Genomic DNA, 27,832 nt, shown 5'->3' with positions numbered 1-27,832 from the left:
ATTTTTTTTTTAATATTTTTTAAATAAGCAACCCCTAAAGTATTTTAAAAGAATGTAAAAAACTGTTCTTCATTGGCAGGCCAGACTTGGTCTATGGACCAAATTTTGCCAACTCCTGGTTTAGAAAATCAGAGAAAATTGAAACCAAAGCCATTCCAGCACAGAATCCTAGAAAGACTCAGGAATTGGTGGTACCTGGAAGTGTACCACTTTCTATTGATATTTCCAGAAATGCCTGTTAAGATAGAACTGAAAACAAGAGAAATGAATATGTCTTTTTGACCCTTAAATCCCCTTCCTAACCTTACATAGCCAGATGACTGCACCTCTCTGACCCTGGCAGGTGAATGGAGGTTGATTTCCTGGCAAGTATGAACCACATATTCTGAACTGACCTACCACAAGCATAGATGAGAGTAAGGATTAAGCGTAAGTTAATTAAGTGAGACATACTGAATGTTAAGACCCCAGGCTCCTTTTAGCAACCAGAATGCTGACAGTAAGGCTTAGAGTTTGAGGCATGAGTTGGAAGGTTTCTGCGTAGGAAATTAAACTAGGCAAGAGAGGAGTCTGATGAAATGGTCCTGTCATATCACACTGGCATGAAGTTCGTCTGTCAGCAAGTCCTGGCCATGCCAACAAAACTTTGAGTAAGTCTTTTAGTACCTTGCTCTTACATGTGGACAGCCAGTGATCCTCCTGCATTTGAAAAAATTCTCTAACATAGATGTCCTGATTGGAGGACAGGAAAATGCCATGAGGAACTTCCTCAAAATTCATCAATTTCAAAAAAAAAATCATCAATTTCCCCAAAGAGATAAGAAGCTGTTGTAGCTCTGAAATAAGACCTGAATGCATTAAACAAGGAACAATCAATGAAGGAAAAAACTTCTTGGAAATTAATAATATGGTTGTAAAATGAAAGATGGATTACAGTTGACCCTTGAACAATACAGATTTCAACTGCATGGGGCCACTTACATGCGGACTTTTTTTTTTTTTTTAAATAAATGCAGTACAGTACTGTATATGTATTTTCTCTTTCTTGTCTTTTTTTTTTTAAATTTTATTTATTTATTTGACAGACCACAAGTAGGCAGAGAAGCAGGTAGGGAGTGGGGGGAGTGGGGAGCAGGCTTCCTGCTGAGGAGAGAGCCCGACGCGGGGCTCAATCCCAGAACCCTGAGATCATGACCTGAGTCGAAGGCAGGGCTTCACCCGCTGAGCCACGCAGGCACCCCTTTCTTGTCATTTTCTTAACATTTTCTTTCCTCTAGCTTACTTTATTGTAAGCATATAGCATATGATACATAATAACATGTAAAATATGTGTTAACTATTGATGTAATTGCTAAGACGTCCAGTTAGTAATAGTAGTACTAATAAGTAATTAAGCTTTTGGGGAGTCGTTATACATGGATTTTTCAACTACACAGGTGTAGTGTTCCTAATGCCCATATTGTTAAGGGTGATTTGTGTTGAGGAGTAAAGATAAAGTTGAGGAGGTCTCCCAGAAACCAGGAAGCAAAGAGATAAAGGTGAAGGAACAGAAATGAGAAAAAAGATGATTACTTTAGGAGATCTAGTATCTTAGTAAGAGTTCTTTGAAGACAGAACAGTGAAAACTTAGATTATCAAGTAAAACTAGAAACTTTCCTAGAACTGAAGGAACATAGCTCTTCAGACTGAGAGATTGAAAAGGCACTTGAATGCTCAGCACACAATGCTCAGTAACTTCTTCATCCAAGATCAAGATGCATTTATCTGGGATGGGGGGCACCTTGGGGGCTCAGTTGGTTGAGGGTCCTACTCTTGGTTTCCTTTCAGGGTCCTGGGATTGAGCCCTGTGTCAGGCTCCCCACTCAGCAGGAAGCCTGCTTCCTCTATCCCTCTGTCCTTTTCCTACGCGCGTTCTCTCTCTCTCTCTCTCCCTCTCTCCCTCTCTCTCCCTCTCTCTCTCTCTCACACACACATACACACACACACACACACACACACACACACACTTTCTCTCAAATAAATAAATAAATCTTCAAAAAACAGATACATTATCCTGGAATTTCAAAACCATAGGGGCAAAGAATGTCACGTTTACAGAGAGAAAAGGCAAATCAATTATATTAGGAAAAAAATCAGAATGGCATCAGACTTTGCATTAACAGCACTAGAAGCTAGAAGATAATGTAATGATGCCTTCAAAATTGGAGGGGAAATTGTTCTTTATCTAGACTAAGTGTTAATCAAGTGAAGATAGAATAAAGGTATTACCAGACATGTAAAAAATCTTAGGAATTTTCTGAAATTGGTGATTCATCAAAATGAGGGAGTAAATCAGAAAAGAAGAGAAGCTTTAAAATATCTAACACAAAATTGAGGGAAGGATGGGTGCCCAGATATCTCAGTCGGTTAAGCATCTGCCTTTGGTTCAGGTCATGATCCCAGCGTCCTGGGATCAAGCCCCTCATGGGGCTCCCTGCTCAGCAGGAAGCCTACTTCTCTCTCTCCCACTCGCCCTGCTTGTAGTCCCTCTCTCACTGTCTTTCTTTCTCTTTCTGTCAAATAAATAAATTCTTTTTAAAAATGAGGAAAGGTTATTTGTGGGATGATAGGATTGAAGGGCGGTAATGGCTGGGAAGCAAATCTAGAGGGCATCCAGTCTACTTTAGAGCCCATTAGAAGGTTTGGAGAAAGGAGTCTCTAACAAAAACAACAACAAAAAGTGATAGAGTGTTGAATCAAAGAGATCTGTACTTACAGTAGAGTGGGGGATGAATAAAAAATGATTATGTAGAAAACTGAACAAGTGAAAAATCAAGGCATTTAACTCCATGGGGAAAAATAGAGTTGTGTAACAATGGAGGTTTAGTCATGGTATACTACTTGTCTCAACATTTTTATTATTCCTGATAATGTACAAGAAATACATAACTATATTTGGTGCCAGTGACTGAGAATGGAAATAGATAAAAGGTAAGGTGCAAGTTTAATGAACTGTGTTTGGAACCTATTGGTTTCAGCTGTTGCATTAAAATGCAAATATACTCATCTAGATTTATCCAGGATGTTGTGTTTGGAGCTCAAGAGGGCTGAGAAAGAGCAAACAGAAGAATGAAAATAAATGAATGGATTGCATAATTGTCAATTACATTAAAACAGAGTGGGTGAGAGCTCCAAATAGATGATGTAGACTAGAGCATGAGAAGTGAATCAAAGGCAGAACCCTAGGGAAAACAGTCATTGTCTTAGATGTTTACAGATCTTAGGATACCCGTTTGGGCGTAATTGTAGGTATAGAAGAGTGAAGAGCCAATAAAGTCAGGGCTGCAAGGGTGAATATCTTTTCATAAACTTGACTATAAAGGAAAGAAAACAGACTTAGCTAGAGGAGGGGAATATAGGTTTCTTGTTTTATCTGTTTCATTTTTTTATTGCCATTTTTTTTTTTTAAGATGGAAGAGACATGAGCTGGAAAGACTGGTTTCTAGAAAGGAGCCAGTCAGAAAAACGTTTAAAAACATAGAAGAAAGAGGATAAAAACAACAAATGAAAGAAATGAAATGATGACTAACCAGGCACACGCCTGTTTTGTGGAGCCCAGAGTTTACTTGATGTGGTAGGGGAGGTGAGGGCTTAAGGAAAATGTCAAAGTAATGAGTACAAAATTAGATCCAGTTGGTTAAGCGGAAAGGGGGACCATGAAAGTTACAGCCTTAAAGTTTAAGATTCATTAGTTCTGAGTAAGTCCATGTCAGTTCCTGATAGTTTAAATTTCCAGAAGATAGGAAATACAAATAAGAGCACTGGTAGTTTAAAAAAAAAAAAAAAAAAAAGCACTGGTAGTGATACTAGCCTTGCAGAGAAGCATACTTCTTTTGAGACTCCCTCTGGAATACACATAAGAGGCCAAGCTTCTTGGCCTCTTATCTTGTTATCTTGTCTGTTGATTTATATGCAAAACTTGGAACAGTGCTTATTAATTAGGTCCTTAGTAAATATTTGTTGAACATATGTTGGAACAAGAAGAAAAAGGATGAGATTTAATGCCATCTTAAATTTTAAGGAGGAAATGTTTTTGTAGTAGATAAGATTGTCAAATGAAGGGTGGATGGCAATGAAAATGGAACTTGAAGAGAGCAGTCATGATTTAGAAGAGACACTGAGGAAAGGAGGCAGAAGGATATTGTGTAATCAAGAGAATGGTTGAAATGATACAATCTCCAAAGAGACTAAATCTTCCTACTGTTTAACATTGCAGATAGTGAAACTGTTACTTCGTCATGGTGGAAATCCATTTCAAGCTAATAAGCACGGGGAGCGTCCAGTGGATGTAGCAGAGACAGAGGAGTTGGAATTGCTGCTAAAAAGAGAGGTGCCTTTATCTGATGATGATGAAAGTTACACAGGTTCGTTTCAAATAATCTTTATTCGACTGTTTGACATGGTATTTAGTAGAACATTCTGATTCTGCTGTGCAATATATAAAATGTTTGTGTTCTTAGGGTAAAACTAGTCAGCTATTAAGAATGATGAATTTAGTAACTTAGGTATTTGCTGCATGTCCCCTGTGTAAGTGAAAACATAATGTCATTGCCCTGTTTTTGTGACCACCCCACGCCTCCCCCACCCAACAAACTGCTATCATATTCAAGTCTCCTGCAGGACCTTTTCCCATTAATAGCTATCAGAACTGCTATTCTAACTTCTTTCATTCTTTTATAAATTAGGTACTAACCAAACCCTTCCTGTTTTTCCCAGCATTAATGAGTCATCTTTGCATTTTTATTTCTTTGATTTAGGTGGTTGAACTCTGGTCATTGTTGCAACATAGGGGCACAGTTTTTCAAAAACAGTTTTAAAAAGGAAAGATCTAAAAGAATAGTTCAGAAAACTTTTGGCATACTCCATTTTCTTGTAAACATAAATAGTTAAAAATGTAACAAAGTTTCCTGCATTGAGGAAAGTCTTTTGCATACGGGTTTAAAGGGTTCATGCTTTCAGGCAAAAATGAATGAACAAGAATTGATTCAGAAACACAACTGACCAGGTGCCTGGATGGATTTGATTCTTGATCTCAGCTCAGGTCTTGATCTCAGGGTTGTGAGTTCAAGCTCCACATTGGGTTCCACGCTGGGTGTGGATCCCACTTAAAAAAAATAAAAATAAAAAGAATCATAACTGACCATATTCTCACAAAATTTTAAAGAATTTCTGAGAAATTAGGTAATACTACTTCTTAAATACAAGGGAATAAAAATCAAACTATACTCATTTAATCTCAGCCATCGCCAGAAGGCAGTAAAATGACACCTATAATAGTTTTGAGGCAGAAAGGTCTACCCTTTACTTTTTTTTTTTGAGGTATAATGTCATATAACATATTAGTTTATATATATATAAACTAATATTAGTTTATATATATAAACTAATATACATATATAAATATATGTATATTTTATATATATAACACATATAACATATTAGTTTCAAGTTTTAGCACTTGATTTGATATTTGTATCCATTGCAAAATGATTACTACAATGAGGCTAGTTAACATCCATCATCCTACGTAGTTAATATTTTTTCTTTTCTTTTCCTTGTGATAAGGAGTTTTAAGATCTACTGAATTAACAACTTTCAAGTATGCAGTACAGTATTATTAACTATAGATATCAGGCTGTATATTACATCCCCATGACTTAATTTATTTTATTACTGAAAGTTCATTCCTTTGACCCATTCTGCCCAGTGTTTCTCTGTTATCAATGAACTTGGCTTTTTGTTTTGTTTTGTATTGTTTTTAGATTCCACATGTAAGTGAGATCATAATGGTATTTGTCTTTCTCTTTCTGACTTAATTTCACTTAGCATAATGACTTCATGGTCCATCCATGTTATCTCAGATGACAAGATTTCATTCTTTTTTATGGCTGAGTAATATTTTGTTACATACATATACCACATTTATAGCCATTCATCCATAGATGGACACTTAGGTTGCTTCCATATCTTGGCTACTGTAAATAATGCTGTAGTGAATATAAGGATGCATATATCTTTTTGAGTTAGTAATTTTGTTCTTCAGATAAATACCCAGAAATGGAATTGCTGGATCTTGTGGTATTTCCTTTTATTTTATTTTTTTATTTATTTGTTTGTTTGTTTGTTTATTTATTTATTGAGGAGCTTTCATACTGTTTTCCATAGTGGTCACACTAAGTTACATTCCCACCAACAGTACATGAGGGTTCTGTTTTCTCTACATCTCTTTTACATCTTTGCTAATAGTTTTTATTTCTTTTTGATAATAGCCATTCTCACAGGTATGAGGGGATAGCTCCTTGTGGTTTCCATTTCCCTGATAATTAGTGATGTTGAGCATCTTTTTGTATACTGTGTGCCCAGGTATGTCATCTTTAAAAAAATGCCTGTTCATATCCTCTGCCCATTTTTTAATTGGATTGTTAGCTTTTGAGTTGTATGAGTTCTCTATATGTGTTATAATTTCTGAATATTTTCTACCATTCACTAGGTTACCTTTTCATTTTGTTGATGATTTCCTTTGTGTGCAAAAGTTAGAATCCCAGTATTTTATTATGAAAATGTTCAAATATACAGCAAAACTCAGAAATACACACTGAATACCCTTTACCCACCAACTACATTTTATAGTTATTAACTTTTTACTATATTTCCTTTATTACAGTATCACATACTATCCATGTACATACAGTCCATCTTATTTTTTTGATGCATTTCATTAACTAGCGTTCAATTTTTGCATATTATTAAACTTACAAAGTATTTATTATTTATGCTTGTGAAATTAATAATTCTTTCTTTAATGAAATATACTGAGTTTTGAGAGATGTGTAGACCTGTGTAATCCAATCTTACCAAGATATATACTGTCTCCATCACTTCAGAAAGTTCTAAAGCCCTTTCCTAGTCCATTCTCATATCTACCTGATCATTTACACCCTTTATGGTAAAAATTATTGGGCAGGAATCATTAATGGCTGATAATCTAGAGGGGATTTTTTTGATGAAGAGCAGAATCTTTACATGGCCTTTTCACATTTATAAGAGAGGAAAACAGTGATGATAGGGAAGAGAAATTTAGCATCATCTGAACTGTGTGATTAAAATTAATGTCATCAAAGGAGGGACAGATGCACATTATGTGCCTTCAGATGTGATGGTGTGAGAAGGCTATAACATTACTTTTGTAACATTCTGGCTGTGATGCATAACCATGAAGAATGTTCTGGTTTTTTTCTTTTCAAAAGCCAGTGCCATAGAAGATTAAGAAATGTCAATGTCATAAAATGATTAAAATGTTGCAGACTATGTAAAGAGATAATAATTAAAGGCAATACCTGTTCTTTGGCTGTATCCTCTACTGGAGAGGGGAAGTGACTATTGAGGACATTATTAGATCATTTAACAAGGGAAATGGATGGTAGATTAGTGTTGTATCCATGTAAATTTATGAAGTAGACAACTATATTGTGGTGACAAAGAATATGTTTATGTCTTAGGAAATACTTATTTCTTAGGAAATATTCATTGGAGTATATAGGGGTAAAGAGCCATCATATATATAGTTTGCCTTCATATAGTTCAAAGGAGGAAAATTTATATATACATACATGTATAGAGAGAATGCAAATTATACAGCAAGAGAGTGTAACAATAATAAATTTGGGTGAAGTATATATAGTATTTAGTATTTTATTCTTTCTAGCTTTTTGTGAGTTAGAAATTAATTCCAAGTGAAATCGAAAATATATATTAATACATAAAGTTTCCTTGCTTTGTCCATTGAAAGGATATAAAAGTGATGACATTAAGACAGTAAGCAATAATCATTCCTGATGTCCAGACTTTGATCTTGAAATATTTTCTACTAAAAGAAAACTAGGGATTCTTGAAAAAAAATGGATGATGCTATGTCTGGGACAGGAAATAATATAAGCTTGAAACATCTTGTCATTACAGATTCCAAGGAAACAGTCAAAACCTTGTCAAAGAACCTTAGGAGACAACTTGGAGAGCAGTTCACACTGGCCATAGATGGGATAGTTTGAGTTTCAAAAGGGTATTATAGATAATGTAAACCCATCATTTATGTTTAAATCTATGAATCTATAGAGATAAATTTTTTAATTCAGCATCATCAGAGGACTAATTTGTTATCTTAAAAATTAGGCAGAACTGGGAAAAAATTATTTATTTTGCCTTTCCTATATGAACTTTGTCATTGGGTAACCTCATTATAGGTGAGAAGTATTTTCGTTTAAGATTAATCCAGCCAAAAGAATGAGGAAAAAAGATTAACTGTTTGCAATCCCCAATTAGTTAATATATCTAAGCATTGAGGATTGATCAGTAGTTGTTAACATTAAATTTTTTAAAAAAGAAAATATTGCATGCCCCCTGATGAAGGAATACCAATTCTCAGTGCTCAGGATTCAACTGCAACATGTAGGAAATACCAGGGTAAGAGGGATATGCTGACCTGCATCCAGCAAAATCTAGACTGTGGGAACCCCAAACAGCTCCAGTTCTTCAACTGCAATCTATCTAGATTGCATAAAAATGATAAAGGATAACTCATCGGAAAAAATTAAAATGTTTAAAAGGAGTTAAGACTAAAAAATTAAACATGTATTTAATAGGTGATTTATACTTTTCGGGGGAGGGTGTGCAAAACTAGTCACAATAGATGTCACATAGAAGATCCAGGATATTAGGGTTTTTTTAATAATAAGAAATTCTTAAGATGATACGTTAGGAAAAGCCTGGTAAGTTTTCAGTAGTTTTGAGAGAGACCAGCAATAGTGATAGTTCCTTTACCTTCCACTACTCAGAGGAAAGCTGCTGCTTTGACCACTCTAACTTTGGGTTGTACTTTGCTAACAAAGGAAAGCAGCCCTTCAGAGTTGCCTGCAAATTCAAGAGAAGGATTGTTCTGAACCGAAAGAATAAATAGAACTAAATAAAACTACTAGAGGAAACAGATGACTTGAACAATAAAAATGAACACTGAAGGAAATACAGGTATAGCTAATAAAAATCACGACTACGCAAGCAGAACTCCAGTGAGAAGTGATCATTGTTGGGACTTACTAGACTAGAAAATCAAGTAAAATAAATCCTCACAACACAGCAAAAAGACAAAGGGGAAGAATCCTGAAAGAAAAGATAATAGACTTTGGGAATAGATCTAGGAGACCTAACAGATCTAACATGTGAGTAACATATGTATGGGGATTTAATAGGGAAAAAGGAAACAGGTGAAGAATAGTCCTCAGTTAAACAAATAGAAGAAAATTTTCCTGAGCTATAGATAGCCTGAATTCATCAATAATAAAGGTCAGTGAGTTCCGGATAGTTTAATGAAAATGCACACACACACACACACACCCTAGACATATATTGATCAATTTCCTTCATTCTGAATGTAACAAGTTAATCTGCAAGGAAATACTGTCACATTGGCATTGGACTTCTAACTGGTAACTGTGGAAGATAGAACCTTAAGAGAAAAGAACTGTACCATAAAAATTGTATACCTGATCAAGGTATTATTCCCCTGACAGGGTAAAAGAAAGATATTAGCAGACATGTAAGCATTTAGAAAATGCATCAATGTGTAAATTTTCTTACATTTAAAAAAAAGAAATACTGGAAAAATAAACTAACAACTTAAAAAACTGGTTGCCTAATAGGAGAAAGGATAAAAAGAGAGGTATATGAATGGTCAGTTTTTTTTGAAAAACAGTCTGACAATAGCTAACAAAATACAACAGCCTTCATCTTTTAGAGATATGTCCTGAAATATTTGTAGATGAAATGATAGGTTGAATAGGATATGCTTCAAAATGACACAGGGATTGGATTAATAGAGGTATGGATTGGCCACATTGAAGGCTATTGGAGCTGAGTGATGGGTACCTGACATGGTGGTTCAGTATAATATTGTCTACTTTTTTGTAAGTTCAAAGTTGGCCTTGATAAAAATGTTTTTTTTAAATATGTATGCTCCTTGATCTAGCAGACACACTTCTGGGAATATCTCATGTTTATTACAGCCCTGTTTTTAGTGGCAAAAGAAAAAATAAATAGTGATATAAAGGATTGATTGCATAAACTGAGGTAGATGGCCACACAGGGGACTATTTATTGTACAACCATGTGAAATAGCATGTCTTACTGCTCTTAGTTGGAGAAATTTTCATAAGATACTTTGAGTTAGAAAAATCAAGATAAATCCTCTTACTATCTCTTTTTTTGTAAAAATGAATAATGTTTTTTAAAATCTCTATGTATTGGGCGCCTGGGTGGCTCAGTGGGTTAAGCCACTGCCTTCAGCTCAGGTCATGATCTCAGGGTCCTGGGAGTCCCACATTGGGCTCTCTGCTGAGCAGGGAGCCTGCTTCCTCCTCTCTCTCTGCCTGCCTCTCTACCTGCTTGTGATCTCTCTGTCAAATAAATAAATAAAATCTTTAATAAAATAAGATAAAATAAAATTTCTATGTATGTTTGTATATGTACATATATTTGTGTAAAATCTTACAAGCATGGAGCAGAATCTGAAAGGATATAGACCTAGCTAAAAGTGTTCTGTTGAGTCTGTTTACTAACATCACACGTATTCTTCTAACGGCCAGATTCCTTAGCTGCCTTTTCAGTCTTTCTCTAGATTTTGACAGTGTTGAACCATGTTCTTTCTAAAATTCTCCTATGTTGTTTTTTGGGATGTAATTCTCTCCAGGCTTTGATCTAGCTTCCTGGAAAGTTTCTTCTTAATTTCCTTCTAGAATCTCATCTTCATTTCTTCCTCATTTCCATATACTCCTGTGTTAGTTTTTCTAAAGATTTTACTCTGGACCCTTCATGACACATATTCTCACAGGTAAATTTCATCCTCACTCACAGTTTTAATTACCATCAATGTAGCGAGGCCTTCAAATATCACTCTATCTTTCTCTTAAGCCTCAACTTGTATATTTAGCTGCCCTTTGGATATTACCACTTAGAATTACACAGAAGTCAGTAGCCCTGACTAGAACTTCTTTTTCTTCCATTTACACTCCTTTTTTCGTGCTTTTCCTGTCTGAATTGGTGATAGCATCATTCAGCTATACATATGTCACTTGTTAGATGTCCTAAGCTCTTTTTCCTTCAGTTCAGTTATCCAACAACTATTTTGAAGCATTCATTATGTGTTAGACATTGTTTAAGTACTAGGGATACAGCTCATTAAGAAAATGAAGATACTCACATAATCATCCACCTACCCCTGTCAGTTTCTACTTTTAAAATACAGTATATCCATCTACCAGTTACAAGCTCTAAGTTATTTGAACATCTTTGTGCTATATGAAATTGTCTTGATTTCATAATTTAAAAATTTCGTATTTCCATAATAGTTGAATTTACATTGGCTTTCATAAGAAAGTAAGAAAATAAGATTTGAAAATCAGAAGATTTTTTTATATGATATGTTAATTTTCCCATTTATTATGGCTACCAACTCTATAATTCTGGTCTCTTCAGAAAACAGTAGCTGTGAAAGCATATTATAAAATTTTCCATTAGAAAGAGGTATTACAGCAAATTTTTCCCATGGAAGAGGGAAGGTGTCTTATTTGAACTTAAATGTTGAACTAGAGTGAAACACATCATCTAGAACCTTTTTGATTTTTCACTGATTTTGACTATTTCATGTGTTCATCAACTATGTATTGATTTTTCAGAATATTTCTTTTCCACATGATGAATGTGCCTGAATTATTGCTTGATCAAAGTCCCTCAAGGAATGATGCAAAAACTGTCAGTAAGTATCATACAAAGATTTTGGAGTTGCTGAAAAAGACTGATGAAAATACCCAATTTATTGCTTAATTTACATGAGGTCCTTGTTAGACTTAACTTTATCAAACTTCATCCGATCTAAATTTAGAATGTATTACTATGTAATCGAGAGTTAATGTAACTGCCCATAGCTGTTTGTATGTGTAAGGCCTGATAGCATCATTATCCATCTGGTATAGCTCATGATCCATGTGACAGATACACTTTAAGTATTGCAAAGTTAGGGAATGTAACCAAGGCATTGAATTTTAGAAATTAATGAATTTGGAGGAAATAAAGGGTGTTAAATATGTAACATTTTAAATATGGTTTATTCCATTAGGCGTTGTGCTTTATGACAGTGCTACTCAGGTCAGGGTAGCTGTTCCACAAACTATTACTGGTCCTCGAGATAAGGAGCTTGTGCCAGAATGTAAATCAATGCATTCCCTCCTCTCTCAAAAAGGGGAAAAGGCTGTGAGTAAACATCAGCTGAACTAAGCAGTGTGCTAGTTGACATAATTGCTTTCCATTTTTGGTGCAGGCTCCTTATTTCTTCACAGATAAATAGTAAACAATTTACAGACTGGCCTCAGTTGAAGGACTACACTGAATAGCTTGTCATACATATCAAACATTTACGATATTGTTGCAGGAATACATGTCCTGGTTAGTACAGCTTATTTGTATACAAATGTGCGGCACTTTTAAATTTGCATAATTCTTTAGTCTTTCCCCCCTCCCTCCCTGCCACCTTCTGCCCTTTTCCCAGTCTTATTCCACATTATCTTCCTGCATAGAAATTCTTTCTAATAATGGTGTTTGCTACAAATATTTGCTTCTTGCTACCCTGCTGAGGACTCAGTCGTATTCAGAGAGTTGTATCATGCTCATGAGACATAATTATGGTCATAGAGAAGTGGGTAACTGTGTCACACAGCGCGCCCACCCAGTACTTTCTGACTTTCATTAATTGCCAAAGTGGAGATTCTGTTGCAAATATGCAGACATTGATTTTATTACTTAAAGTGGCCAGTGAACAAAGTTGAAAATACCAATCATTGTCAGAAAAGTCATGCATCTTTTTCTTGTACTTTGACCACCAGAAATCTGACCTTGTTTATTAAGCAAGCTGCTGCAAACTTTACTCACTTGCATACTTCAACTTAAGCAGGAGATGCTCCATCATAATAAATAGATGAGGTACATTTTAGCATCTGCTGTAAAACAGATTAAGAAACTTCTAAAAAGTGGTATATTGTTACCCGCTGGTGTTTACTGAGTACATTTCTGTGTCATAAAATACACAAAATGACCAGTATTTTGAAGCCTTATTTTCTTAATATTAAAATAATAAATTGTTAACTATTCTAATATATTGTCATAATTTGTGAAATTCATTTCCTCAGTTTTATATTTCAGGAGCCATGAAAATATGACTGGTTGATAGATGCATATATGGAATTATAACAGTTAATAAATCAAGAGATCAAAAAACCTAATTATTTAAGTCAAAATATACCAGAATTTTTTTTTAGTGGATTATGTGATGTTAATTGTTTAACATAGGAAGAAGCATCACCTTAGGAAGTTTTAAAGCAAGTCTTTTAATCTTAGAAGTATGAAGATATCTACAGGAAGAAATTACCCAAGATGATTTTAGAGTGTTAAAAATATTTACCAATATACTTGATCATTAGGAATTTAGAATTGATAGAGCATTTTATAGGGTAAAGGAGTTTGCATGTTAGTCTACTTAAAATTAGGATTCTTCTGTTTAAGATGTAAAGAAGATTTTATCTTCTTGCTTTCTGAATGGCATTTTTAAGTCACTTCCAATATAAATGTTAGGAAGTGGGTTAGGTCAAGTTTGGAAAATTTTAATCCATTTATAACCCAAGAATGTTATTTTAATTAGGACTGTTAGCTACCTTTGGTTAAATCTTTTTCTGACATTGTTGAGTGGTAGCAAGCACAGTGTGGGTGTTCAGCACCCTTTATTTTTCACATATCCCTATAGTACCAGTGTTCAGAGGAAGTGAAAGACACTTAGGTAACCATTATGTATGGAGGGCTGAGCATACAGCATGATAGGCAATGAAATATTCTTTGATTTAATGACCAGAAGAAATTCCCTAGTGATTTGCATAGTTTTTTGCATGCTTTGCTTTTTCTCCTCTGCTTTGTGACATATATGGTACACTTTACACACAGAGTTCTGAATTTTAATTTTTCAAACTTTCTTCTGAATATCACCAGCTGCTTCTTCCTGAATCCTAAACAAACAAAAAGCCTCTACACTTCTCTTATTTGAAACTCAGTACTTTCAAATCAATACAGATTTTACCATGTCTTAATTTTAATTATAGCAACCTAGTTCCAGAGCTTAAGAATTTTTAATTCTACACGGAGTGTTTTTTAAAGAAAAATATATATGTCAAAGTTTGTTAAGTGGAGAAAAAGGAAACAAAATGAACTAAATTACCGTTTACTATAGATACTCACTTTTTTAGCAATGTCTATAAAAATTACACAGCTCTACATTTTTACTTACTCCTGTATTAGGAAAAATAAGTGGAGAATTGTTGCAGCTGAGATTTTTTTGGATGTCTGCAAATGAATACTTTACAAGCCTTTAAATTGTATGTTACATAAAATAATAATCTGCTAAATATCCTTCTTTGAAGTTCATGTGCATATAATAGTAAAGATATTTCAAGAGTATTTGCCCAAAATATGTAAAATTATTTATCATAAATGTGAAACGAATAGGTTTTTTGTTAATATGTTAACTTGATGGTTTTTATTACAAACTGGATTTCTACCAGTGTCTAGCAACTTAAAGTGAGTCTGTCACATAATTATGGTAGTTGAGATATTACTGAATATTTAAGACAAACTCTGTAAAAGATACATTTGGGCAGAACCCTTAAAGAACTTTGACTTAAAAAAAAAAATGCTTACATTTGAATGAGTTCAGCGTTAGCTATATCATCCTGTCTGCAGAAAAATGTTTTATCTAGTCATGGTTAAAAGGACCTCCATGTAATAAACATACATCTATCTATCTATCTGTATATATATATATATATATGTATACACACAGACATACACATATAGTGTAATTGTATATTATATATATATATATATATATATATATATTCGTTATGGAATTAGCTGAGACTGGGTGATTTTGTCAGTTTCCTTTAGTGACATCAAAATTTTTGTAGTGATACTAGTCTTATTTTTAGGAGATAAATCTTGATCAATTTATACTTTATAGAAGTAGTTTCTATGTTACTGACATTTTAGTAGGAAGGCAATGTGTATAATTATAATTAAGTGAGGGAGTATACAGAGTGTTTTGGTACTTGATTTTATTTCCTATGTAGATTTTGCTTTTAGACTTAGTATTTTCAACTGTTGATTATATTCTCTTCCTTCCCCAGCTCGCCCCTAAACTCTTGACTATAATTCTCTTACCTATATCTATTACTATAGAAATACAGTGAAAATATGTCCTCATATGGCATACTTATTTCTAGATAGATGTATGACTGCTCATCTATAAAGCAGAATTAAAATACCCAAACTTTGGGGTGCCCAGCTGGCCCAAAGCATGCAACTCTTGATCTCGGGGTTGTAAGTTCAAGCCCCCACCGTTGGGTGTAGAGATGACTTAAAAATAAAATCTTTAAAATACCTAAACTTTACTTAGGAATATTGTGGCTTAGAAGTTGAGATTTACAAGAGACTATGTAAAATTACCTAATGTTTTATTTCCCGGTCTCTGAGTTACAGTTCTCAATTAGTTTAGGGATATGAAAACTGTAATGATTTGTTTACTAAAATGCAGCTGTATTTTTTTTTAGTGTTACTTCTTAAACTATATAATATAAATAACTTATATAATTAGTCCTTAAATATATTAGATGTGGTTAGTGAACTATTATAGAGCAAAGGAGCAACCCAAAATATGTATGAGAGGCATGCAGCAGTTGTGAAGTACTCCTTTATTGAAGTCCCAGAGAATCTCTGAAACTTAGAATCAGATTTTCAGGAAACAGTCTCAGCAAAAGACTGAGATTATATAGAGAGCACAGATTGTTGCAAAGTCCTCTCAGAGGAGGAGAGGCCTGTTGTAGAGATCCACCAGAAAACTGCTGAAGAAATGTTTTCCCCATTATCAGTACAAAAAGAAAAACGGATTTAAAGAAAGTCAGGTGAATGAAAGACAAGAAGGACCAAGATGCACAAACAGAACAATTGGTCTTCGAAAATATAAATAATATAGAAAGCAGGAGGATAAATTCTTCTTGGTATTCTTGGCGATCCTTGGAGGGCAATCAATCTGCTAACCATAACAACAAAAGGCTGTGGTGAAAAAGTAGACCTGGAAAGTCCTTGGAATTCAAAATACTTATCATTACTCAAAATAAATATTCTATACAAGACTGAAAAACAGACTGGGTATTGCCGAAGATCTTGAGATCAAAGAGAACAGTATATAAAACATTTTTAAAAAGACACTGAAAATACGAGGAAAAAGATAAAGACAAACAAACAAAACACATGCCCAGGATAATATAGTGTTCATCTTTAAAAAGAGCAAATGCTAAGAAGAAAATAAATTTTTTAGTTGAAGAAAATGTCCTTTAAAGAAAGATTTATATTTGTGGATCAAAGGGAAAATTTAAAGAATAGAAAGAAGGGGAAAAACAAAACCAAAAGCCCACATCCAGATACATCACAACTTCAAGGATAAAGATTTTTTTTAAATCCTATAGGCTCCCGGAATCACAGGGAAACATGTTACGTACAAAGGAAAGAGAGTGTCATCTGGTTTCTCATTCTTAAATGTTTTAGAAGACAGGTGGAGGGGCACCTGGGTGGCTCAGTCAGTTAGGCATGTGCCTTCAACTCAGGTCATGATCTCAGGGTCCTCAGATCAATCCCCGAATCGGACTCCTAACTCAGCAGGGAGACTACTTCTCCCTCTGCCTGCTGCTGTCCCTGCTTGCGCTCTCTCTCTTGTTCTCTGACAAATAAATAGGTGAAATCTTAAAGAAAAAAAAGACAGGTGTAGCTATAGTTACAGCATTCTGTGAAATACTGTTTTGAACTTAGAATTCCATTCCCACCCAATTATCATTCAAGTGTAAAGAAAAACCTTGGATATGCTTTCTTTTCTTTTTCTGAAAAAAACTACTTACATTTTTACTCTTCACAAATACAAAATACAAGTCTAAAAGGAGGATACAAAGGCTAACTCGGGATTTTGGTGAAAAATTCCAGAGTGACAGCAATGAGCAATTGGTATATTTCTAAACAAAAGGTCAGCTTTATGAGGAATGTTATCAAGAAAATAGTAGATAACAATACACATATTGTGTGAATTAGATTCTGAGAGTTCACTGTGTCTGGTATTATTGATATGAAGGCATATTGTCTTGAGCTGATGAACAAGAGAAAAGATGAAAACTTCAGGGAAAATAAAACATGAACAATTCAAGGCCTAATTATAAAGCGGGCTAAAATGTGACATGATTTTGGGGTGCTCATGGAACATGAGCATGATTTCTGAAATGGCAGTAAGAGCCATTTCAGGTAATTTAGAAGAGTCTGTTGGTCAGGTAATTTAGAAGAATCAAGGGAACAGATCTGAAGTTCAGAAATTATGTTCCCTTTATTATTTCTAAGTTAAAATCAAATGTAGTACTTTAAATAGGTTATGAAGAATAATTTTCTTGGGTGGTAGGATTTTTTATGGATTTTTTTTTTCTTTACCCATCTCAGTTTTCTATCATGAACTGTTTTCATCTTTATAATAAAAGAACGGTAAATGCCACTTGAAAATAATTGAAATGAAAACAAACTTTATAATAAATAAGATTACCAAAGAAGTATAGCTTAGAAATTTTTATGCACTAGCGCATCACTGAATAAAAATGACATGCAAGCAAACACCATTCCAAATATAAAGTTTGGTTGTTATTTTTTTAAGTAATATTCCTTGTGTTAAAAGAATACTTAGTTCTGTTTGAGTTTTGTTGAGTACATTACACACACACACACCCCATTGTAGATATTTTGGTAATGGAAATCAAGTCATAAAGCATTTTTTTCTATTCTTTTTGAAATGGCTGTTTAAATAATAAAGTTCAGATTTTAGTATTCCATACTACCTAGATTTGATCTCTCTGATTGGGGCAAATTAGTTAACCTTTATGTGCTAAGTTCCACATCTGTAAAATAGAGATTACAGTACAGACCTCATAGAGGTGTGGTAAACAAAGATTAAATGAATTAAAATATGAATACAAGTAGAGTATCAACCGGTACAGAGTACACTTGATAAATATTAGTTTTAAAAATAGTGAAATTCTGGAGTGCCTAGGTAATTCAGTCATTAACTGTCTGCCTTCGGCTCAGGTCATGATCCCAGGCCTGGGATCGAGCCCAGTATTGGGCTCCCTGCCTGGCAGGAAGCCTGCTTCTCCCTCTCCCACTCCCCCTACTTGTGTTCCCTCTCTCACTATGTCTCTCTGTCTCAAATAAATAAATAAAATCTTTAAAAAAAAAAAAAAAAGTGAAAATCTGAAACAAGGTTACCACATTAGACATATCCAGTTACTTAAAATGATATATTGAGAACCATACTTATGTAATATTGTAGTTTTCTCATCTTTAAAAATGTCATTTGTATTTACCATTATAAAGATGAAAATCTAATCAAGTTCATAGGTTTATAGTCATTTAAGGTAGGCACAGCATGGCTGTATTTCCTGTATTTTTTTATTTCTTGCTTTTTGAGATACAATAGACATAGAACATTGTGTAAGTGTACAGTGTAATGATTTGATACATGTATGTGTATACTGAAGAATTACCAAAGTAAGGTTAGAGGACACATCCGTCCCTCACACAGTTACAACTTTTTGCGTGTGTGGTGGGAACTTTTAAAATCTACTTTTAGCAACTTTCGAATGTACAATACAGTGTTAACTGTAGTCCTCATACTGTACATCATATCCTCAGAACTTGGTCGTAACTGGAAACTTGTACCCTTCAACTATCTTCACCCATCTTCTCCATCCCCTGACTTCTTTTCCTTTATAAATTGTGTTAATAGTTGTGAGTGAGGTGTGTTTAATCTCTTATTTCATGTATTTTTGGAGTATATAAATGAAGATATTGCATATCTAAGATGTGAATATCTCAAAATCACGCAGAAAATAGATAGTTCCTATTTGAAATTCAGCTTTAATCTCAGGTGGGTATGTTTAACACCACTAATTGTTACTTTATCAATTCAGATATTTTACATGTTAGATTAACAGTAAATCCCATTTAATATAGTGCTTTATTGTAGAGCCTAGGTTTTTGTGATAGTTATTTTCTTGATATACTCCATCATGAAATAAACATATAAAAGTAGAAGGTATTCATACACATGTTTATGAATTATGGCATGGATTTACTGGGTGTTCACCTGGTTGTATAGTTCATCTTGAGTGTATTTAGAGTTTTTATGTACTCAGAAGTAACAGCATGATGATTATGAGTACCAATATTAGAGTCAGAGAAATGTGTTTGAAGACCTAGCTCTGCCACTTACTAACTATATGGTCATGGACAGATTTATTCTTAACATTATTAGTATCTAGATAGATACTAGTAGTATCTACTAGTTAGATACTAGTAGTATCCTAGATATACAGGGTGGGTACAAAAGTGAATGAGGTAACTTATATACTTTCATAAATATGGTATTTTAAACTTCACCCATGGATTATTTTCAACAAAAATTCTCATCTACTTATTAAGTTGTAGAAGAAACACTTGCTTTAAATCATTCTATAATGACTTACCATTGTAGAATATCATCTTATAATGGCATTAAATAGCAATTAACAAATGAAACAATTATATAATTGTGTCTCCCCGTCTCTAGTCCCTTTCCCATTTCCCTTCCCTTCCTTGAGGAATACTAAAAAAATCTTTTACATAAGTAGTTGTCTTTTTATGACTAGTACTTTTATGTTTAAAAATATAAATTTTCACCAGACACTAATATAAGAAAATTGTTCCTAAGAAAATTGCTCCTTGGTTCACTCTGTTTCTTCTTCCCCTCACTGCCTCCATCTGTGCCTCCTCCTTACCCCAGGAAAAGTCTTGGTCTGCATATGTCCATTTTTTACTTGAAATACTGGTGGTTTCTGTTGCCTTCATTCTGAAGGACCACATACCTCCATTGTAGCCCTGTAGTAAGTGAAGTAAGTTCCTGACGTCAAGTTGAATCTTTTTGCCTTAAATTTTCTGATACTAAATTAAATACGAAAAGTTACGGGATTCAGTTTTGGCTTTTTACGTTAAAATGTGCTTTATTGAATTTGGTTTTATTTAAGTGCTTTTAACTTAATGATACATTTTTCTCTTCTTACACTAAGCGGTGAGTTAATATGTAATTACATGCATGGTATGTACCAGGATATGCTAGGCATATTATGTAAATTCATCTAATACCCAAAATAGCCCTGTGAGTTAATCCCTAATATTAGATTACTGACTGTTAAGTGGCAGAGCAAAGATTTGAACCTAGGACAGAACCCTTGTACTTTTCCATTGTACCATGCTGATTGTCACTGTGTATGAAAATTTCCGAGTCTAATGATCCTGATATCAGCATAAAGCCAAAATATGCGTTTAGTGTATGTTTGACTTAATGATAACTGTTACAAAGTGTGCTGTGATCAGTGTCATTTTATTGTGCTTGAATGTGACTACAAATGTGGCTACAAAGAGGGTTCTGAAAGTAAAATATAATTGCTGGTGTTTTTGTTTTTTGCCGTAGAGTCTGCCATTCATTAATTTAAAATCTTTAATGAAAGTTTACATTTTCATACATACAACATTCCTAAAAATGTGCTTACATTTTACCTGATTTTGTACTAAGAAAATTATTTATTAAAAAAAAAATAAAAATAAAAAACCCCCTGGGCACCTGGGGGGCTCAGTCAGTTAAGCATCTGCCTTTGACTCAAGTCATGATACAGGATCCTGGGATCGAGTCCCACATGAGGCCCTTTGCTCAGCAGGGAGTCTGCTTCTCCCTCTACCCTTCCCTGCTGCTCATGATCTCTCTCTGTCTCATGCTCATACTCTCTCTCTCAAATAAATAAATAAAATCTTAAAAAAAAAAAACAACCCTGGGGCACCTGGGTGGCTCAGTGGGTTAAGCCTCTGCTTTCAGCTCAGGTCATGATCTCGGGGTCCTGGGATTGAGCCCTGCATCAGACTCTCTGCTCAGCGGGGAGCCTGCTTCCCACTCTCTCTCTCTCTCTCCCTACTCCTCTGTCTACTTTTGATCTCTCTCTCTCAGTCCAATAAATAAATAGAAATCTTTAAAAAAAAATTCAACTACAGTATATATGTTTAGGGCTTTTTATTTTATTCTGTATATTGTATGATGTATTCATTTTTAAAAAACATTTTTAAATAGATTATAGTGTAATTGTAAACAAATTAATGGTTTTACCTTTATTATCAAATTTTTCAAATATATGCAGAAGTAGAAAGAACAGTATTATGAAACCATATGTATTTATGACCCAGTTTTACTAATTACCACCTTCTGACCAACTTGTTTTGCCTCTCTCCATTCTTTCATACCCCGTCATTTTGAAGTCATTTCACTAGAAAATGTTTCAGTAAGTATCTGTAAAAGAAAGAATCTTTTACTTTAAACATAATCACAATACCATTACCATACCTAAACTAAATGTTACTACTATTAAATATTCAGGTATTATTAAATTTTAATATTAAGTATCCAGTTCTGATTGCCTCATAAAATCAAAAGGTTTTTTTCTTTGACTTTTTTAAAGTCAGAACCCAAATAAAGTCCATGTATTGAAAATTGGGTTATATATCTCAAGTATCTTCTAATCTGTAGATAGCTTCCTTGCATTCTTACATTCTTGCAATTTTGTGTTGAAATACCCTGATCACTTGTGAGTAAATTTTCTCAAAGTCCGAATTTTGTTCATTGCATCTCCATGATTTCATTTAAGGAACATTATTTTCCCACGTATTATCTTGCCTGATTCCAAATTTTCATAGTTTATCTACAGTGAGTTTAATGGTAAACTGGCTTTAACATTGAGAAGGAAAAGTTGCTTGCAGTTATTACAAAGAAATTTTGCTGGAGGTTGAGCAGATGATTTTAATGGTTCTGATCAATTTTCTTAATTTTTGTCAAGACTGGGGTGAACATTGGACTTCTTTTGAAACTAATTTCTAGTGGTACTGGCATAAACTCCTCACATAAATTATCAAAATATTTTACATGCTAGGTGTCTGGGTGGCTCAGCTGGTTAAGTCACTACCTTTGGCTCAGGTCGTGATCACAGGTTCCTGGGATCAAGTCCCACATTGGGCTCCCCCCTCCTGTGCAGGAGAGCTTGCTTTTCCCTCTTCCTCTGCTTGCCATTCCCCCTGCATGTGCATGCTCTCTCTCTCTCTCTCTGTCAAATAAATAAATTATATATATATATAATATAAATTATAATATATATCATATATAATTTATTTGTATATATTTATATATAAATATATACAAATAAATTATATATGATATATATTATAATTTATATATAAAAATTATATATAAATATAATATATAAAATATATTTATATATAGATTATATATATATGTATACATATATATATGATGATTTTGTCCTTAGTCTTTTTTTTTTTTAAGATTTTATTTATTTATTTGACAGAGATCAGAAGTAGGCAGAGAGAGAGAGAGAAGGAAGCAGGCTCTCCACGGAGTGGACAGCCCGATGCGGGGCTCGATCCCAGGACCCTGGGATCATGACCTGAGCCGAAGGCAGAGGCTTTAACCCACTGAGCCACCCAGGAGCCTCGTCCTTAGTTTTAAAACCTTATTTTCATCACTACTTTTTAGAATATCAACACAGTGTACATATATCTAGTATTTCATATGGGTTCTCTAATTTTCCTGTTCTTTGCAGTTGAACAGTCTTCACTGAGCTGAAGGAGGGTAAAGATTTGCTATTTTTATTACATCCATTCAGTTTCTGTCTTAATTGTGGTGTTAACCAGTTTATCAGTTTTTCTGATAAATACAAACACAATACATATGTATTCAAATAACTGTATAAACACTATATAAAAATGGTGCTATTGCTTAAAAATAGTTTCGGGCTGACTAAAACAGTTCAGCAACTGATACATAAGAGCAGGAGATCAATATAGGAAGAAAGGCATTTTAGTGGATAATGTATGAAAGTACAAGCTGTATGAAAATTCAAGGTGGCTTAAAGCAAATCAAAGAACAGAGCTGTGCTCCACATGACAGGTGATATTGGAACTAATGGCATGTAGATGAAATACTTGCCACCTCTTCAAATTGCTGAGTTTAAAAGGGACATCAGCAGTGAATTACCCAGATAGTATCAGTGGCAGCATCATTTGCCTCCTGGATACTATACAAACTTGTAGAGTGAGTAAATTTGTATTTCATGTTTATATCCCTTTTTACAGTCCTCCTGTTCTACCATATGTATTCCCACTTGATTTCTGGATTTCTTAATGTAGTTCTAAAACTCCCTCTTTGTGTATTTATTCTACACTTATTAAGCACCTACCATATGTTATAGTGAAAGTTCCCAAGTGTAAGTCATGGACTTACATTTAAAATATCTGTTGAATAATGTGGAAAACAAGCAGAAAATTACAGCTACCTCATTGAAGGTTACTTTCCCACAAAGGACTCTCAAATTCCATAAGTAGGCCATTGTTTTCTTAGTAAGCACACTACCATCCCTAACGTCCTCCATCCCACAAACATAAAATACAAGTTTTTCATTCCCTGGATGCTACAGATTTAGGCAAATGCTGTTAAAAATAAAGTAATACATTACTGTAGGGTTCTAGGAAGCTGAATCTTGTGCATTTGTGTATTTAAGCACTTGCTCATCTAGAATAGGTGGAATGCATTGAGGATATGGTGAAGCAGATAGCCTTCCCTTTGCCCTTTGCCTTTTTTTGAGAAACAGTCTTTAACCTACCATTTCCCAGGTGATGAGAATAACAGATTTTTCTTAAAAATCACCTTTTGGAAGTGATGTTCCCAAAGGATATTTGAGAAATTAAATACAGCTCTTTCCAAACTATTCCAAATAAACATGTAATCTCCATAAATGCCAGTGCAAACATAGCTTCAAGACAAGTCCCCTAACCAACACCCTCCCTATAATAGGTACTACCCCAAGCCCTTCCTATTTATAAATTCTTGAAGTACTCATCCTCCTAACCTCTAATCTAAAATATCTTCTAGGTAAGTAGTTGGGAAATACTAAGAGCCACTGATCAGAATACACATAAATATGCATGTAAACTTGAGGAAGAATGAGTAGAATACACTAGTCTGGCCAATGCAAATAGGAAGAAATGAGAGGTGGGAGACAATGTAGAAAATACTGTGAAGTTGGACAAAAGCATCCTGGGCTACATTTCCTAAGGGTGAGGTAACCTTGGACAAGCTACTTAGTTGGCTCAGACTCTGTTTATATGTCTCTTAAATAGGAATATTAATTGCTGTTATGAATAAATGGTAGAAGGAGAAATCATGTTTTAGATTTTCAAAAGTCTCATACCATCTGTGGAGTTTTTATTTTATCCTCGAGTAGGGAGCCCTCAGATGAGAAGAGACATAATATATTCTGTAATGCTGGCCACATTGTGGTTAAGGTAATAACTGATCAAGGCAGAATATGATGAGAAACTGAGCTGGAACAGTGGTAGGGGGAATAGAAGATGGATTTTAAGAGATAGTCCAGAGATTGAAACTCTGAACAGTTAATTTTGGAAGTTGAGGAATTGAGAATGTTAAAAATCGCTCAGAGGTTTTCAGTTGGAGTAAGTGGGTTGATAGATGTGCTACAAAAGTGGGAAATAGTGGCTTTAAGCAGCTAAAGGAAAGCTTCGGAAGAGAAAGTAAGGAGTTGAATGTCCTCAATTTTGAGTTAGGATGGTTGGAAGGAGTCCAAGAGTGTCCAAGTTAGGCATCTGAAGCTCTAAGGAAAAGTAGAAACCTGAACTTCACTGTAAGTTCAAATTTTAGGGTCATGGTGTGTTTAGTTTTGTATCATCATTATCATCCACTCTGAGAATATATGTGACATTAGAATAATTATATGTTTCCTAAAGATTATTATAATTCAGACATTTTCAAAGTCCAGACACTCCTGAATTTCTTACTAGACTTGTGATGTAATTGGTTTGTCAAATGCATATTGGTGGTTTTGGAGAGATTTTGAAAGAGGAATTTATATATTATCATGTCTCTGCATTGGTCACATGTGCTGGTTTTGCTGCCCCTTTTTTGGATACCATACAAGAAAAGATGGAAATGTGTGGTAGCCTTAGTAGGGAAAAAGTCAAGCCTAAGGATAATATTGACCTCAGATCACATTTAACTAAGTGTCACTAGTGTTTGTTGCAAATATCTAAACATCCCTTGAGAAGTACAAGGGCAAATTTCAAATGTATTTAAGTGTTTTTAACCAATTAACCTTTCTTATATTATTTAGCTTTTTTTATGGAGAAGAAAATGCTTTAATGAAAAATTTAATGCTTGAGTGATTGCTTAACCTTTGTATTTCTCATTTTCCTTACTAGTTTCCCAAATAAAATTGTTTGAGGTGATAAACATTAATTTTTTTTTTTTTTTTAATTTAGAGAGCAAAGATCATGATCCCAGGGTCCTGGGATTGAGCCCTATGTTCTCCTGCTCCCTCCTCATCAGGGACTCTGTTTCTCCCTCTCCTACTGGTCCTACCTCTCTCAAATAGTTGCCTCTCTCTGAAATAGTGAACAAGTGAACAAGTGAATGTGAATGAGCTCAGGGGAAGGGCAGAGAGAGAGGGAGGGAGAGAATCTTAAGCAGGCTTTGCTTAGCACAGAGCCTAATGTAGGGCTCAATCTCCTAACCCCAAGATCATGACCTGCGCTGAAATCGAGAGTCAGACACCTAACTAGCTGAACTACCCAGGTGCCCCAAACATTAACAAAGGAACTTTTTGTCAGAAATAATTTGATATGTGTTTTAAATATAAATTCAAATTTACTGATTAAGTAGATAATTAAAGACTAAAAGATTGGAACAAAATGGAAAATAACAGTATAATGATAGCCATGCCATTCAACTACAAGAATTTGAGGATTTGGAGAGTCTAGGTGATTTTCTCACTGTAAGTGATCATCTCCTAAAAAAGGCAAAACCTACTTTTTTTTTTTTTTGAAAGTGACTTCCATACTGTAATTGCAAGACCAGCCCTATGTTCCTGTTAAATCAAAAGGTTTAGGGGTCACTTAGGGAAGAAAAGAGATTTTTCAGCCTGGTCTGCAAGTGAAATGGTATCATGGAGGTGTACTACTTTTGCTGAGATCACACTCCCAGCTTCGTGGGAGCAGTGCAGGGTTATTGCCACCGGTTGCTGAGGACCACCCTGCAGTGGAACAAGCTCAGTGGGTGCATGCAACTCATTGACCAGGGCCAGGTTACAGTCCTTCACTGTAGTATTGCCACACTCTCATCATGGACACTAATTAGTGTCAACCTAACTTTCTCACTTTAAAACCTACATTTTGTTGTTGTTGCTTTTAAAAATGCAGTCTTTGAAGGGTGCCTGGATGGCTCAGTGGGTTAAAGCCTCTGCCCTCGGGTCAGGTCATGATCCCAGGGCCCTGGGAGGGAGCCCTGAGTCAGGCGCTCTGCTCAGCAGGGAGCCTGCTTCCCCTCCTGCGCCCCCGCCCCCCTCTGCCTCTCTGCCTACTTGTGATCTATATCTGTCAAGTAAATAAATAATTTTTTTTTTAATGTAGTCTTTGAAAAAGAACCATAGGGAAAAAAGTATATCTGGATTGGAAAGCATTGCTTAATTACCTTCAACTGATGAATCAGGAACACAAATGACAAACCTTACATCTCTTAGGGTACACATATGTATACTCCCTTAAAGAATTTGCATTTAATCTTGAATGTATATATATTGCATATATATACTTGAATGTATATATTCAAGGTAAGCACTACGATATAATAAGCAAAACATACATGAGATTGTATGTGTGGTATGATTTAAGTAATGTATTTAATGTATTAAATAATGTATTAATACACATAGACAAAAGACCAGAGGAAAATAGGCTGAAGAAATTATAAAGTGACATTACACAGGAGGAAATACAAACATATGTCAAAATAAGCCATACCAGTAATCAAAAAAAAAGTAATGTGTTATTTATACCTATTAGTTAACTATATATATAACTATATATAACTATATAATATATAAAATATATATTATGTATATTACATATTTGTGTAATATATGTATGTATAATATATGTATATACATAAATTATATATGTATAAAATTATATATACATATATGATTTTATATATTATATTTATATATTATATATGATTTATGTATATAAATTATATATATTATGTAAAATATATATTATATAATATATATTATATATATATATATAAAATAGGCTCTACACCCAGCAAGGAGCCCAGCACAGGGCTCAGCACAGCTCATGACCCTGAGATCAAGACCTGAGCTGAGATCCAGACCTGGACACTTAACTGATTGAATGAATCACTGAGGCATACCCTCTATTAGAGAACTTTAAAAAAAAATTTTTTTTTCTGATAATGATGTTATCTGTTATTCTAGGAATTTGGAAAACAGAAAAGTTTGGGGTGCCTGGGAGGCTCAGTTGGTTAAACGTCTGCCTTCAGCTCAGGTCATGATCCCAGGGTCCTGGGATCAAGCCCCGCACAGGCCTCTCTGCTCAGCAGGGAGCCTGCTTCTCCCTCTGCCTCTGCCTGCTGCTCTGCCTACTTGCGTTCTCTCTCTCCATC

At 34.5% G+C, this 27,832-nt stretch overlaps 1 protein-coding gene across 9 annotated transcripts in view; it reads left to right on the top strand.

Annotated features, from left to right (window-relative positions):
* ANKRD12 (ankyrin repeat domain 12) overlaps window positions 1-27,832 on the top strand; it is a 122,438-nt gene that overhangs the window by 69,308 nt on the left and 25,298 nt on the right. For 8 of the 9 annotated variants that reach the window (XM_004742716.3, XM_013051383.2, XM_045065375.1 and 5 more), the window contains one exon: window positions 4,256-4,403. In XM_004742716.3, coding sequence (XP_004742773.1) covers window positions 4,256-4,403 — 148 coding nt within the window. Of the gene's footprint in view, window positions 1-4,255; window positions 4,404-11,762; window positions 11,843-27,832 lie in introns of those variants that run through there. The other variant, XM_045065378.1, reaches the window with a different exon arrangement.

The sequence above is a fragment of the Mustela putorius genome, unplaced genomic scaffold (genome assembly GCF_011764305.1).
Source record: "Mustela putorius furo isolate JIRA1106 unplaced genomic scaffold, ASM1176430v1.1 tig00003858_pilon_pilon_pilon, whole genome shotgun sequence".
NCBI classification, from domain to species: domain Eukaryota; kingdom Metazoa; phylum Chordata; class Mammalia; order Carnivora; family Mustelidae; genus Mustela; species Mustela putorius.
The sequence above is the reverse complement of the archived record's forward strand: the minus strand, read 5'-3'. Positions and strand labels throughout refer to the sequence as shown.